Here is a 17316-nt window from a genome sequence, read left to right as displayed (position 1 = left end):
ATAAATAATAATATTGAAAATGATATAATATAAATTAACTATGTTATAAACAAGTATGATAGTTTAACTAGTACTTAATAATAATATAGTAAAACTAAATTTTTATCTCCAAATATGATATGATTAGTTTTATCTCTCAATAATCAATATGATAATAATAAACTAATAATGTAATAATATGATTAGTTTTATGTCTCGATAATCAAGTTGATTTTCAGTACAAATTTATGACAAGAAGGGTAGGATCGTAATTATTAATCCTACATTTTGGCTTTCCCATATTCTTTTCTTTTTAGGCGACCTTTCACAATGAGTAGTTGGGTTTCTTCTTTCATTAAATCTAGAATAATTCCAAATTATATTAGCTCGGCTCTGATAATACTCTCAAGTGCTGAATATTGCACTCTGTTCTATATCCTTCATTTAGAGAAATGGACACTGCTATAGTCCTTTTCCATCAGCGGGAGAATAGAACCGTGGCTTTTTTAGGATTAGTGAAACTTGAGAGATGGGGAAGAATCTTGCAACTCTCATATGATTTGGTTTGGTTAGCAGTAGGACGAGTGCTAGGGGAGAAGTATTTTAACTACATCCACCAATAGAGAATGAATAGCGAGATTATTAGAGGTTTCATAGCTTTTTTTCACCAGGCTAGAGTTACATAGTGGGATACTGTACAATTATGTGAATTTATCTTTTAATCCCACTTGGATGAAAGGCCTTCATCATGCAGTTTTTAATATCAACAATAGAATGGAAATTCCATATCCACAAGACTATATGCACTTGCATGTTGGTAGCCTAAAAATGACAAATATACCTTAGCCCAATTTTGATAATTAGGGATCAGACAATATTCAATAGGGCATGGCCTGAAATGGTGTCCAATGTTCACTTCCTTCTTCGGTGGTGCACTATAATCAAGGAAAGGAATAATCACGGGCTGCTTCTACTCTTTAAGAAAGTAAAAATGGAAACCCCTCCATTATCCAATGAAGAAGATCACAATAATTTTAAATTTATTCTACCAAGGCTGAAAAAACCCATTAACCCAAAGAAGGCAAAAGATTCTACTGTGACAAGGCTTGGAATATCGGTGGATGGAGAGAACACTGATGGAAAGTTGATAGTTATTGACCGACTAGAAATGTGAAGAGTACTCCAATGTTAGGTTAGGATGTCAATGTATACAAGGTTTTAGGTTTCTCAGTTTAGTTGTATTTAATATACTCATGTTTTTGGTATGGTTCTCAAATTATGTTTATAAATAGTATCAGTATGTAAAATACTAAAAACCCAGAGTGGTTAAAGTGATACTTTGATAATTAGTTGTTTTAATCAAAGACATATATAAGCTTTATATTTGTTTATTATTTCTGGTATTATTGACGATTTCAACGATTTCCATATCTTGGTTATATTTTTTGGTTAGACGAATTATACATGGGTTAATTTCATGATATTAATTATTGTGCGGTGATCAGGAATATAAAGTTTAACTGGTAATTGTATTCTGGGTAAGGAAATATTAAATGTTCTATTGTTAGGATGCCCATTTATATAGTAATAGGAAAAGATTCAGAGATTAAGAATAGAATAAGATTCTCATTCCTAAAATTGACGTATCTAGATATTATTGTAATTTGGTTAAATCAATTAAGTGCCTTTTTCAATGAAAAATTTGTTAATTACTCATTTAATATATCAGAGTTTGGTTTGTTAGATATGTTGGGTTTAATTGTATTAATAGAAATCAAGATATGCAAAATGAGCCAAAAATTGATTAAGATTTAATTTCTTCTATCAAGTGGAGTTTTTTGCGATTATAGATGAGATAGAGGCAATATGGTTGCAAAGCATGAAACTTAGTATTTTCAATAAATTTTATAAAAAAATTAGATGTAATATTAATGCATATAGGCCTCTGGCTAATCTTAAATCTTATTTTATTATTTCTTGTTCATTTATCTTTTAAGATTTTGATGTTAAGTGTGTTTTATGCTTTATGTGGTTTTGGGATTTTTGGGTTTTTTATTTTTATAGTTTGTTCCTTACAACCTTTTTACCACAATTTGGTCTGGTTGGGTTATCTTTTCCAAATTTACAATTAAGAATTTGAAATTATTTATTAGTTTGGTACATGTCCGATTTGCAGGATTCTCCTTTTCATAGGACCCTTTAACTAGAGGAAGTGTTATCTTCTTGGCTTTTTAAATATAGTAACTTTTGTTTTTTCTCCAATAACCTGGTCATATCGCCAATTGTCAATCTGATCATTACTACTTCCTAAACTCCAGGTTTTGGTCAGAATTTTGATTTACTCATACAGTTGGGTATGGTATGTCATGTCTCTTAAGTTTTACTGGGTGACCCTTCAGCGAACACAATAAATGTTTAAGTTTCTAATATATGTTTATTATATTAGAAGTAAATTAATGCTTTAACCTTTCAGTTCGCATATGCATTGTTTCATCTTCCTCCTTTAGCTAATATGCTCTCTATATATATAATGTTCAAGCCATTATTTAAATATGGGCTCAATCTATCTTAGGTCGAAGTATGGAAACTATGATTAAGTTGTGTGGACCTGCATTTCAAACAGCTTTCAATGGGCCTATAACTGGATTAATAATCAAGACATGTTGATGTCTACACATTTCTTGGTCATTAGAGCGGTTTACAAAATACTAGGAAAGGAGTTCATTTTCAATCAAGATCGATACAAAGGTCCATCTAACGTTGCATCAATGTTTGTTGCAATGGTACATATGGTGGAGACTGAAAAATATGGTATAGAGCTTCTTTGCAGGAGACTCTTTAAGAATATCTATCTAGGAGATTTAGAGAAGGTGCTGATTAACATTAATGAAAATCGAAAGATACCTAGATCCTGCAACTATGATCTTAATATGATGAGAAGGAATAATGTTCCTTTGTTTTCTATTGTCTTCGCATGCAGACCGTAAGAGATTAAAAAAGTGGAAACCAGTCATGAGGAGAAATGTGGATTTCCTTATGCACTTTCTTCATGTTAGATACCCTCCCAGATTTGATTCGATCGATCAGTTTATGAACGATGACCAAGTCAGCTTATGGGAGGATATTAACAACATCAATCTCGAATTTATTAAGCCAAACGATCCCTATGATGAATTGTCTGAATCACATGTTACCCCTTCTCAGTAGTATGGTTTCATGACTTTGTTTCTTTGTATAGAAAAGAATGACCATATTTGTATTATTATCTTTTATTTATATGTAAAGGAAAGAAAGGATGTATGTCTTGAGTAAATTACTGATCAATAAAATCTGATATTTTGTATAATTATGGAAATTTCATATCAATAGTCAAAACTTGAAGAAAACTTTTTATAAATAATTTTTGGTTATTTCTTATACATTACTCCATTTTGGCTAGTAAGAGATAAGTTTTCTATCTAATAATTCTATATTTCAAAATATGGTTAATGCTTCATCTAATCCTCTAACAATTTGATCTTAGCCAAAATTTTGATTTTTCAAGAACAAAAAACAAGGACTTCGAAGGATATAAAGCTATACATTATGGAACCAGAAGTGGGTTTTTATTTGGTTGAATCTGATATGTAAAATTCTGTAAGGGCTAAACCAAGGGTACCTGCCCATCTCTTATCCTTGGTGCTGAACTGAGATGGGTCTTGTAAATTGTTTCAAAGCAATCTATGGCCTCCAGGCCTATTACCTATCCAAAAAAAATGGTGGTTTAACTGTTACTAAATAATAATAAAATAAAACTAAAATAAAACTAACATCAATAGAGTCCCACCCTTTGAGACATGACAAATACATAAGGGATTTCAAATACATTCTCTATGGATATAGAACATTAAGAATATATACATGCGCACACACAAGATTGAGAGAATTACACAAGGGTCATTACAGGGAATGGTGTTAATGTGTATAGAAATCAAGAAGACCAAAATGAAATAAAAAGGAGGCAATCTCAATTATTATTTTTCTAAATTCTGAAGGGGAAAAACCAAATTAATAAGAAAGGATTGAGAACAAAAGAAAAAATAACGATCTGAAAAGGTAAAGAATAAAATTAGTTATATATTATATGAATGTAGAATAAAATAATATATGCATAATAACAATATACTTATAAAATTTTTGTTAGGACAAAAAAGAAGACAACAGAAAGAATTTGAGGAGAAAAAAATGGTACGTACCTGCATGCATGAATACTGGTATGTTTGTATCTATGTGTATGTGCAAATACATCTTCATATGCATGTAGGCACATGTACTCATATACACCTATAAGCACATATATGCATAAACAAATTATTAAAACAATGAGAGTCTAAAAATAGAGAGTAAAAAATAGTTATAAAATATATAACAAATTAGGTAAAGCTACATATAATTATAAAACAGTTTCAAAAATATTAAGTAAATAGGCAATGATATGTGTGCATGGGGGGTGGGGGGTAGCGTCCCTGAGAAGTTTTGCTCAAGTACTCATATTGGGGATGTTTTAGGGACAAGGAAAACTCAGGCATGCTTTCTTATGTTTGAATTACTAAAAAATACATCCTATGAGTAATTTATTGGGGATTCAAGGTAGATATTTAGACTAACTATTCACAAGAATTCATCTAATGTTTGATACCATGAAGTTTATTCTAAAACATTGGAAGATTATTGTGTTTTTAGGATTCTATGATGTATATGTTAATACAATGAATGATTCTATATTGAATACATGTTTTTATGTAGTCGTCCTCTGCCATCCCCAAAATAGTCTTAAAACATCTCGTCCTTGTGTATCAATGTCCCAAAAACTTTGTGAAACATATAATTTTTATTTGTTTTTGTATGCACTGAAAACCTGTCCAACCCCAAAATATTTTTTTGTTGTCCCTGCATACTAGAATACCATATGCAGACCAATAACTGAAATCTATTGGATCGATGATTCTGTGCACTATTCTACTCACATTTGCTTGCAATTCAACATGTGACTTTACTGCTAACCATTTGTTCATACATATGTGATGTCCTATCATGACACTCCTAGATGGAGTCTTATCACCCACAACTCTACATATGTGATGTTCTCTTTTTGAAATAGGATTTAGTAACAAATAATTCTAATAAAATTTAAATAAAATATAATAAAAATAAAATTTAAATTTAAATATAATAAAATTAAAATATAGCATAATTAAATTTATAAAGTTAAAATATAACATAATTAAATTTTAGTTAAGTTAATGAAGCGTTACAATGCATGAAATGAAACGTTGTGATTTCCAAAAACATGAGAAATAAAAGGGGAGGAGAACTTCATTTGAAAGGGGGAGAGTGGAAGGAAAAAGAAAGGTGATAAACAAGGAAGAATCAATAGAAGAGAAAAATGTTGAGAAGAAAATAAGGAAAGTACTCCTTCAAAGGGAAAACGTTATGAAGGGTTGGGACTCAAAAAGGTGGTAATTATGAAGGTTTTCTACTCTTTGAAAGTGGGACAATTATGAATGGTTGTGACTCTTTCAAATGAAATAAATGATAAAGATTTTTAGCTCATCCAAAGAGTGGCAATTTTGGAAGATTGTGACCTCCGCAATGAGCCTCCATAATGAAAAGGTGCGACTCTACTCCACTTTAGAAGATATATAGGGAACAGTGTAGCATTTGAACATATCTAGGCGAGAGGAATTTAGGGATTAATACAGTAAACTCAAAGGAGACATTGAAACTTGTTGGCCCAATTCTAATGAAAGGTGGTCACCCATTCACCAGTAAAGTATAAAAGAGATTTCATTCCAAGCAGGAAAAAAGTAGCAGCAAAGAGTAGCATTCAGATTTTAAGAGTAGAGTAAGCAAACAAATTCCATTTGATAAATGAGCTCAATCTGAGAGATCAACCTGATTTGTGAAATTTGACTTCAGATATCCACACAACTTATCTCATCTTATTCAAGTTAGAATTATGTCAATAATTACCTTTTTTGCTCTTGTTTCATTGTAGATTTGTGAATTTCGGGCAAAGCATAGGGTGATCCCATAGGGGGAGATTACAACATATATGATATCAGTACAAAGATGGCAAGGGAAATGCTATGGATCTTAAGGTTTGTTGCATAAAATACAGGAAGGTGAACTAGTAGTGATTTTATTGAGTAGAATTGGATAAGCATTTCAAGATTAAGTATGATATATAATATTTTATATTATATGGCTGAATTTTTAATTTTTATGTTTACTTCCATTTTATTAGTTTAGTACAATTTTTTAATCTTATTAAGTATTTGAGGCTAGTGTTGTAACAATCCCTATTTATCAACTTTTCCATTTTAAGAAGCATTATATATTTTATGGTATTTACATGTATGCCCAAAATACTTGGCAACTTATTTCTATTTTTAAGCTAAACTATGCATATTTATGTTTTATTATGTATTTTTTTGTATGGATGCCCAAAACACAACAAACCCTAAAATAGTTTTGCCCTTCTTAGGTATTGGAGTATCTATGCCAAGACCAGAACCTTAATCACAACCTTAGATTACAATTATCTATGACACAAGATTGATGTTAGTAAGATATAAGAAGGGACGATAAAATTAACAACAACAAGGTTTTTAGGTTGTATCTTCTCCAGTGTTACACTGGTGCAGGTGGGCATCGGGACAAGTTTCTAGTGAGGTAAGAAAGGGCCTCAATATGGGGACGACGAGGTGTGGTGGTGGGGGGGGGGGGGGAGGTTGCATAGTATACATATAAGACTTGAAATGCTAATTATGAAATGGTACTTCACTATAACATACCAAATATAGTTGAATATAGAAAATTGAAATGCGATTCACGAACCATAAGTTTAAACTTGAAATTTAAAACTTCATAACCAATGACCCACTGAACTTAGTAACATACTCATAGTAAGTTGTAACATTAATAATATTGACATAATGATAAAATCATAAATGAAAAATATAAATCATACATAGTACCATGTAAGTCAATCATTGACTATCAAATGACAAGGATGAAAGATTCAAAATTTATTGTTCAAATATAAAGATGCTCATGATTAGAATGAGAAGAGTAGCATGAAATTGTGAAATGAAATAATGTATCATAGCCATATCAAAGTGAGTACAAACTACAAAATGTCAATAATGAGAATGTAAGGGCGAGAGCTCTCTAATCATCCCCTACACCGAAGTCCTTGTCACTAGAACTACTAGACTTCTCATGGGTACGATCCTCCAAAGGAACACTAACTAGCCCTACATCGACTTCTGCTACATCGTCATCCTCATCATCTGAGTTGGATCCTTTGGCTCTACATCCCATCGTGCTGCTGGTCTCTCCTTGTACTTGTGTTTTTGCGATCTTTGATCCACAAGAAACCATGTACAATAACAAACTTCTTCGCTCTCTTAGACGTAAGTTTGTTCCTCTTAACATAGTGGTGAAGCTATAGGTAGACATAGTTGTGAAATGAAATAATGTATCATAGCCATATCAAAGTGAGTACAAACTAGAAAATGTCAATAATGAGAATGTAAGGGCGGGAGCTCTCTAATCATCCCCTAGACCGAAGTCCTCGTCACTAGAACTACTAGACTTCTCATGGGTATGATCCTCCAAAGGAACACTAACTAGCCCTACATTGACTTCTGCTACATCGTCATCCTCATCATTTGAGTTGGATCCTCTAGCTCTACATCCCATCGTGCTGCTGGTCTCTCCTTGTACTTGTGTTTTTGCTATCTTTGATCCACAAGAAACCATGTACAATAACAAACTTCTTCGCTCTCTTAGACGTAAGTTTGTTCCTCTTAACATAGTGGTGAAGCTATAGGTAGACCGGTTCCTCTTTGCAGTTGAGGAGCTAGAAATCTCATAAAACAAAGTTGAAAGCTACAAACAAATGTTTATTCAAATGTGAAAAAAGATAAATCATAAATGATAGATCAATGAATCATAAATCAATACAGTAAAACTCTTAAAGTCAAGATTATAAAGGAGTGGAACTACAAACCTGAGAAAGGAATCAGATGGCTAGTGAGGTGACCTTTGACTTGTGTAATCCATGACATTTCCACCACAAAATGGGATTCTTCTGTGCCATAGTTTTGAGATCCACCTTTGCAATATTTGAGAATCCTACAAGTTACAACATAATATTAAAATAAGTTATAAGTAATAAATAACTTATAATTATAAAGAACTTAGAACAATGAATAAAGAATTAAGGATTACCTATAAGACAGGCAAATTCCAACCACTCAAAGCAAATCTCACTAGCAGTGTCACTATCATACATCTTGGCAATCCACTGAAAGAACCTAGCCTTCACCTCATCATCTTGAAGTGGTGCGACTCTACCAAGCCTAGGCAAGTACCACTTCAGGTTCAATGCATAAGCAGCCATGTGCAAAGGAGTGTTCAGCTTCTCCCACTTGCAGTGAATGATAGGATAAATGTGCTCTGTATAGAATGCTAGAGTGAGGTCCCTCTCACGCAAAACAACTCTCATTTGCCCAAGAATGTAATCAATGCACTCATAAACCTCTACAAGATTAGGTGTATACGCATCTCCATATCTTATCACCTGGAACATTGGAGTAATGATGGAGACTGTGTATTTTGCATCACTCCAAAATTGATCACTCTTCACTGTCTACTTCACCCTCTTCCCTTGGTCTATTCTGGACATAGGTCATCCATGAGTTGCAATGGCTCTTGCAACTCAATTGTTCTATTGGTTTTAGGAACTACTTCTTTGCGAAGCCCTTGAAAAGTGCATGTGATGTATGGTGATTGCAGATAAACATCTACACCTCTCTCCCATCATTAACCACCTATCTAATCCAATCAGTTACCCCTTGTCTTTGAGTGCATTGTTCTTGGCATGCACACAACATGGCTTCCACAAAATATGCGTATAGGCTGCCTCAACAAGCCTTCCTGCAGCTTTGCACAATTATTGCATCAGTCACAACTTAGACTACATTTAATGGCCTAACCTCCTTAATGTCATCACCAAGCACACGAAATTGAAAATCAAAATCTTTACGATGCCTTGAACAATTAATTGCCCTCAAAAAGTATGGGTCCTCGTTGCATGTGACCATAATGTTGATGAATGGATGATGACTAATGTTTGTGCATCCATCCATGATAATGTTGCAGCCTGACTCAATCCAACATGCCTTCATCTGCTCCATCAAAACTCCGACCCTGTCATAGGTCCTATCCAACATTGTGATTCTCAACTAGTGGTCACCTAGTGGAAAATATGACGGGCCTCCCTCTTTCACCACCATAGACATCATCCTCACAAAATAGGGAGATTGAACCACATGTGTTGGGATGCCATTAGCAAAGAAGAAATCACCAATGACATCATCTAACTGCTGCCTTGTGTGGATGTTAAATAACTGAGCAATGGGGTTACTATCAGTTGGACTTGCACTTGCTTTCCGTTTCCCCCTGTTGCTATCCCTTGCTGAACTATGTATAGATGAAGGAATGGATGGTGTAGGTGACATAGTCCCTGCTCTTTGATGCAAGATACATGTAGATGTATCTCGCTGTCCCTGTAACTGTTGTATATTCTATACTTGTTCCCTAGCAGCCAAAGATTTAGGCACTGGGATAGAACTATCGTTAGGAATGCCCCATAGTTTGTTCACTTCAATTCAGTATTTCACATTCTTAGAATCTTCCAAGAATAGGCATGAGCTCACACCATATGCAGTCCAAGAAAGGTGTGCATTAATTCTCATAATGCTGCCATGCCATTTTGCGCCATAAATATTACACTTCCATTTCTGTGTGCCACCACTTACAGTTGTAGGGAGTGTAATTCTCATAGGAAATTGTTTTAGAGGGGACTTTGGATCAAAAGGATCCGTAACAAACTCTGTCAAAATCTTTGAAGGGCAATCAATAGAAGGCAGCCCTAGTGCAAAATAAGGAGGTTCTGAATCAGATTGAACATCTACGTCAGCGCCATGATCAATTCTCTTGGGCTCATATTCAGATGTACTTACCTCATTAATTTTCATGTCTTCTACACTTTGACTGGATGCCATTTAGAAAGTAGAAACTGCATTTCACAAAATGATAATGATTATGAATCATGATACATTTCAGCTTAATTAATTATTTTAAAAAACATTAAAATAAAGTAGTTTCAGCCTATGTGAAACTTTAGAAATTTAAAAAATAGTAAATTAAATACGTTTCAGCCTATTTTAATAACAAAAATAAAAATAATAGAACAATATTAATAATAAGACTAAAAAACCAATAATATAGAACTATGTAGTATCAACAAGATTCAAGAACCAAGAATGAAACACTGAAAAATTAAATGCAAAGCTGAAAGTAAAAATAAATTCTAGAATCTAAATTTCTCTAACAAAAAGAATAGTAAAATTAAAAAATCTACCTTGAGCTTGATGAATCACTTGCAAATCAAATCTTCTTGTTCCTCTTGCTCCTCTTGCTCCTCTTGATCTTGCAATCCCTTGCAAAATCACTCACTAAGCTCTCCCAAACTCCTCCAATCTCTTTTTCTCACTTTGCTCCTTGCTGCTCCAAAGCAATGAAATGCAAATGTGAAATGAAAATGAGGTGTATTGGCCTTATTAAACCCTAAAAGAGACCTCATGGGACCCACACCCAATTAGGGTTGCCATGTTAAAAAAACAACAATAAAAAATAAATTATTTATTTATTTTGTTTTTTGGACATTTTATTATGGCCACCGGATGCACCCTGTGCGCACGTGTGCTCCCCACGTCTTGTTTGGCTGTGCCGAAGGGTGTGGCTGTGATGCGGCGTCGCTCAGGCGGTGGTGCAGAACGTAGTTGAGCGACGTCCCCTACCCCTGGGATGTACTTGTGCTTGGTGAATCTGGGTTTTATCCCAGGTGCGTGCACTCGTGTAACATTGATCTTCTCATATTTTGAATAGAAGTGCTGGAAGCTGTGTGAACAAGGAATTTGATGATTTGTTTAAAAAAAAAATTGGCTGATTTTTCAGCTCTTATCAATGTTGGTTGATTGTTTTTCAGCCCTTGCCAATCAAAATCATTTTTATGATTTCTGTTAAGCCTGCCAAGTGAGGAGAATCAAAAGTAGCCTTGTTTGTTATTTGTAATTATGTGTAGTACTTGTAGGCACAAGTAGATATTTATTTATAACCAATGTTCCATAATGTTTTGGGGATGACAAGAGATATTTTTCCAAGATGTTTCCTAGAAGGTTAGTTTTAGGGGACGATAGAATAGGATGTATGTGCATGTGCATATAGGTGTGTGTGCATGCATTCATGCACGCATACAAGCCATTGTGTGTTTGTATGTCTATATGCATATATGTAAGGGAAAGAGTGAGAAATATGTCAATAAACAATAACAACAATATCATTATAAATAAATCATTAGTAATGCAATAGCATTATAAATTTCAATAAAGCATAATGAAACCAGTCTCAATCATCAAAAAAACCCTGATCTATCAATATCCAAAAGTGTCAAACATGCTCTAGAAGTCTCAAAGAGAATAATACAGTAGTGTATGAAACTAAACTTCATTCTGGCTATCAATATCCAAGGACTCAGAACCATCTAAGTCACTAACACCCTCCAACAGAAAAGGATCATCCAATGGTAGCCACTATGGTCAGTGCTAAATAGTAAATATTCTCAGAGCATTTAAAGTAAACTCGTACAAAGGAATAAAATAGTGCATTTTTAATTTCAAAACTGAAGAATTGAACCTTTCAAGTAAAGTATCGACTCAGACTTGAGATGACTTAGAAAATTAAACAACTATAATTTTTAATATGTATGTCATTGAGTATTTTGATTTGAATAGATATTGAAATCAGAATAGCTATTTTGATTCTCATACATTTGAAATTTGAATATATTGTTTTGATCCTCATATATAGGTATAAAAGCTAAAATAATTGAAAAGAAAACACTTATATTTCAGTGTTTTTTCATTGCTTGGGGGCATTCCTACCTGTGAGAGACAGCTAGCCATCCTGGAAACATCCCCCAACTTTCCCCAAATGGGCAGGGACACTTCCTGTCATTTTGGAGGGTTGAACAGGCATTGGTGATCGGAGGGTGACTCCCCCTCAGCATCCCACTGTCCCCAAAACAGCTAGGGGAGGGGGACCCCGGGACTTGTGGCAAGGGACACGTCCTTGTGTTTCACAATTTATAACTTATAGCTCTAGTTGTTGGTAGGAAAGTACATTTAATTTCTCATTAATATCATAGTTTTGGATTCAATGTCAGTTTTCTCCGATGTTTAGTGCCATAGTTCTTAAATGCGAGCAGATTGGACATGGAAACTAGTGTATTTCAGCCATGCCTTTTATAATAAGCTTATTATAATGAGTGAAACTGGAGGACTCATACCCCCCTCCAAACATGTAAGTACCCATCTCTGAGACATCCCTGCACCCTGTACTTGGAGTACCTGAGTACCCCCACGTCTGCCATTCCATAACCACTAGGATGGCTACTTGAATTTCTATTTTGATTTTGGATTTTTGAATGTTACTATTGGGTATGTAGTATGTTACTATGTTGAATATTGAATGGTTCTAGTTCATGTTGCAATTTTGCTATGTTCAAGTATTTCAATTTGGTATATTGTACTGAAGTATCATTTCATAGCTAGCATTTCAAGTTCTATATGTATAGAATACAACACCCCTCCCTGCCTCATTGTTTGATATGGCTGAGTTGGATAGAATAATTAAGGGCACAGCATTTTTAAACTCTTTGTAGATATTGATGTAAATGGATAGTTTAAGCTTTGACTGGATGATCTGCCAGCATACACACAAATGTATTCCTCTTCCATGTAAAGTGACATTGACATTGTAGCCTTTTGCAAAGTTGGCATAGGCTTTCATTATATAAATCAATAGCATAATTATATGTTTTCATACAATTGAAAAAAATTATTTTCTTATTATACTGCACAGAAAATATTAAACTTAGATGTTTATGCTACAGGTTATTGGTTTTTTAGTGAAACTACCACTTCAACCTCAGCTTCTTCAGACAGGTAGTTTTTAAAAGATGAGTAATTGACCTTTTATATTGGCACCCATTAACTTAGATATGATCTATATCTCAGAAGGCATTTGCATATAACAATGTATATGCGTGAAGATGAAATAGTAATGTGCAAGTAGTTTAGTATGATCGTATCTGACATACAAGGAACGTGGTTGCAGCCTGTTTAACGATTGGAGCCTATTCAAAGTGGTTGGGTAATGCACCTGGTGCATCATCATTCCTACCATCAGTGATAGAAATTTTAACGAGGGCCATGACTACATCAGAAGATTCTTCAACTGCAGCAGCAATGGCTTTGCGACATGTTTGTGATGGTGAGTTATTATCAAGACCTTTGATTTTCATATGGGTCAACTGGGTGCCCAATAGTGTTTCCTTGAGAATGTCCTTGTTCTGTAATGAGTTTGTTTTGTAACATCTAAAATTATTTTGGAATAGGATAGGAATATAAGAGTAAAATGCTTAGAGAATGACTGGATTTTTCAATAGGGAACATATTGAAGGGGTTACAAATGATTTTGCCAGTAGTTGCTATAAAAACCATAAATCATTTAACTCCTCATTGAGTATAAATTGCAGGTAGAGTAATGAGAAATCTTAGATTTCTTTACCTTAAGAGAGGGACGTCACACCTTGACTTCCACCTCCATTCTTGAGGAGGAGCAATCTTCAATCTACCAAGTTCTTAACAGAATATGTGTGTTTTAAATAAAAAGGGTAAACACTTTTGAACTGAAGCTATAAACTGGTGAGGTCACAAATGGGGGACCTCATCTCCAATATGCTCAAACAACAATAACACCCTGGCGGGGCATGAACCTTGTTGGCAAGAGTTAAAACCATCACACCATGCTAACATCAGAAAACAGAGTACATGTTCTTGATATATGATTCTTTCAAATTCTTGTAGTAGTTAAATAAGTTCTCGAGTATCAGTCATAATTTACCTCTTCATAGCCATTGATAATGAACCATAACTGATGAAATGGTGGTGCTTTTGATAATTATATATATAGTATTACTACAAGGGGATAATAAATATTTTTCTACAGTTATTTTAATATGCGCCTTTGCTGTGTCTTCAAATTCAAGAGGTCTATTTATTCCTCATTTAGCAATTTGTGGCAGTTACCACTTTGCTTCTACATGATATACATATCTCTAATAGCATGGGAAGATGCCATTTTTTGGGGTTGGCTGAAAGTGAACCTCTCTCTCTTTCTGAGTGTGTGTGTGTTTAAGATAAACTGTTTGGAGTTAGCTAGGCCTAACATGAACATCTCTCTCTCCCCCTCCCCCTCCCTCCCTCTCTCTCCCCCTCCCCCTACTTCCCTCTGTGTGTGTGTGTGTGTGTGTGTGTGTGTGTGTGTGTGTGTGAGAGAGAGAGAGAGAGAGAGAGAGAGAGAGAGAGAGAGAGAATTGTTTGGGGGCTGGGTATGCCTAAAGTAAACAAAGAAATAGCTTTTAACTTGAAATTGGCTTTTTTTATTTTGAAGGAAAGTCACTATGCTTTCAATTTAATTTATATACACAAGCACAGGTACACATGCCACAACACTAATGCACCTACACATTATGCACAAACCAACACCCACTGATAGACACAGACACATGAACACTCGCGCATGTAAACCCATACCTTGTTCAAAATTAGCTTTGTCATTTTTTGATGTAAGGATTTTTAATTTGTATATGTAATGGATGCCATTTCTGGGTGGTGGCTTTTGCAGATAGAATGGCTCACTTAAATGCATATTTCAATATGCCACATTTGTACTTGCTATCTAAATATGTAATGACTTAAGTATAGTAAACTGCTTTATATATACACTGTTCATTCATATGAGAATAACAGACAATTGCAGAAGATATAACAGTTCTTTACTTATTCATTCAATCTTTTAATGCACTTACACAAAAATGGGGGAAGTTATCATTTTCCAACAACATAGTCTCCTTTCCTGATCACAAAAGAAGTGTAAACTTGCTGACAGGTTTTAAGGAATTCCAACCATTGGCAACTGTTATGACCCCTTTCTCAAATAGAATTTAAGAAACAATAACATGAAAATATAAAAATGAATAAATAAACAAATAATAAATTATAATATAATTACAGGCATTCTTGTGACACGTGATAGAATTCAGATATACTTGTTGACCAAAATTCGTTTGCCTTAGTAACTATACGTTAATAATATCATAGTGTTCTTGAGCCATGTTACAATTGCCCAGAGCATGTTTTAACAATGAAATTTGATATTGTTGTAGCTTTGTTATGTACTGCTGTGGCTTTACAGTCATATTTTGTAGTTGGGATAGGAGTCTTGAGTGTCAGATCCTAAATGTCTATGTTGAATTTGATCTTGCTAGCCTGAGCGACTATACTTAAAAGTATATTGATCCTGTAGAAGAGCTACGATCAAGTGTGATCCATATAGCTGTTATAGAGCCTTGCAATCAGTGATCAAACAAATATGTTGATAATAAAGTGATCAACGATTATGGACTCTGAACCTTATTCAGTCTTTTTAATACATATGTTTTCCATAGTTTATAGTATTAGCTTGATGTTTCTGATTTTGACTGCATGACCATTTTTCCGTCAATATTTCGGATCATACTCCATTATCCATCATCAGAATGTAGATATCAAGAGAAGATAATTAACTGAAGTTTCAAACAGGGCATTTATCAAGAAGCATGTATTGCAATGCTGCTTGATACGGTCTTCCTTTTTTTGTCTAATCTTATATGTTTCATTTTACCATTGACTGTTTTTCAACTAGGTATAATGTGTTTGCAGTGGATGCCTTCTCTTGGAAAATCTAAAGCCTGTTATACTTTCTTTCATCCTTTCCACTGGTTTGACTGGAAGCTTCAAACAGGGTTTTCATAAAAGAACATGCACAAAGGTGTTGCTTCATCTGGGATTTCTTTTTTGTCTTATCTCATATGTTTGATTATTTCAGTATTTTGATCACTCTATAGTCAGTTATACTATATTTGAAGTGGATGCCTTTTTCTGGAAAATCGAGGGCCTGTTTTTAGTTTGACATTCATCAAAATAATCAATATGTTTACTTTTGTTATTATGCAACCCATGGAGGATATGCGAAGGTTAGGTAAAAAAAAGGAATTCTTTATAATCTATTATGCTTAAAACAAGATTTGTGAAATCTTTATAAAGTTGCAGGATACAATTAACATTTCCATGAGTATGTGCCTAATCAATCATAGCATTTGTCATTTTGAGGAATCATTTTATTATTATTATTTGGCAGCTTGTAGGGATAAGTTAGCAGGATCACTTGATGGTCTTTTTCACATTTATCACAAGGCAGTGAGCCGTGAAAGTGGCTATAAACTGTCTACTGAAGATGCCTTGCAGCTGATTGAAGCCTTGAGGTAACAGTCTCCTAATTCCTTTGGTATTCTACATAATATTTATTAATTAACATATCTTTAGCTTCAATGATTACTTTCATTCAGCACAATGATAAGCTGCAATCACATATATGTGCACTTAGACTTGGCATCTTTAAATAAATTGGGAGGTTTATTGAATGATTCGTTCTTCTAAATACACTGACATTACTAAATGTTGAAATGCAAATTGCAAAGGTATCTGTTAAAGAAAATCAGATAGATGCCAAATTTTTGCATGGTAAATTCTTGGAAAGATCTGACTGTATACCTCATATGACTAGGAAACAAAATTATGAGTAAGAACGATATCTGCAAGACACATTTTTGCTTTATATTACTTGATCCCCATGTAAATAATATGTTTTGAAGGCTAAATAAATAGAGATAGAAAGGAGAACAAATAGGCTGGCCAAAAGATTAGTATCACATCAGCATCTTTATCCTTCATGGCAGACAATTGACAACTCTCACAGGATTGAGGATTCAAATTTACTATTTAGGAGTTTTTTATAAATCCTGGTTTGCTCAACAATTTTGAGAGATTAAACCCTTTCTGTCTGAGGTATTGTACTTACGTTCAATCTTTATGTTTTTTATTATTTCATGTTATGACTTACAAATATTCTTGTTTTAGGAGTTTGTTTTTCTACATGATGGGGTCAAAATGAGGATTGTGTGATAAATCTTTTTGACAGGCTAGGATTTGAATACAGGATGTTCTCACAACCAGTAATTGTTCTACGGGAGTACTTTCGCCCATCTGATCATGTGACTTT

General features: G+C 34.0%; 1 protein-coding gene across 2 annotated transcripts in view; it reads left to right on the top strand.

The window, feature by feature from the left end:
- The window catches only part of MOS14 (ARM repeat superfamily protein), a 286973-nt gene that overhangs the window by 240704 nt on the left and 28953 nt on the right, over window positions 1–17316 (top strand). For both annotated transcript variants that reach the window (XM_089787799.1, XM_089787798.1), the window contains 3 exons: window positions 13046–13097; window positions 13270–13425; window positions 16396–16519. In XM_089787799.1, the coding sequence (XP_089643925.1) occupies window positions 13046–13097; window positions 13270–13425; window positions 16396–16519 (332 nt within the window). The remainder of the gene's footprint in view (window positions 1–13045; window positions 13098–13269; window positions 13426–16395; window positions 16520–17316) is intronic.

The sequence above is a fragment of the Cupressus sempervirens genome, chromosome 6, assembly GCF_028749045.1.
Source record: "Cupressus sempervirens isolate cs-2001-9-10 chromosome 6, ASM2874904v1, whole genome shotgun sequence".
In the NCBI taxonomy this organism is placed as follows: Eukaryota; Viridiplantae; Streptophyta; class Pinopsida; order Cupressales; family Cupressaceae; genus Cupressus; species Cupressus sempervirens.
This window is presented reverse-complemented; position numbering and strand designations above follow the sequence as displayed.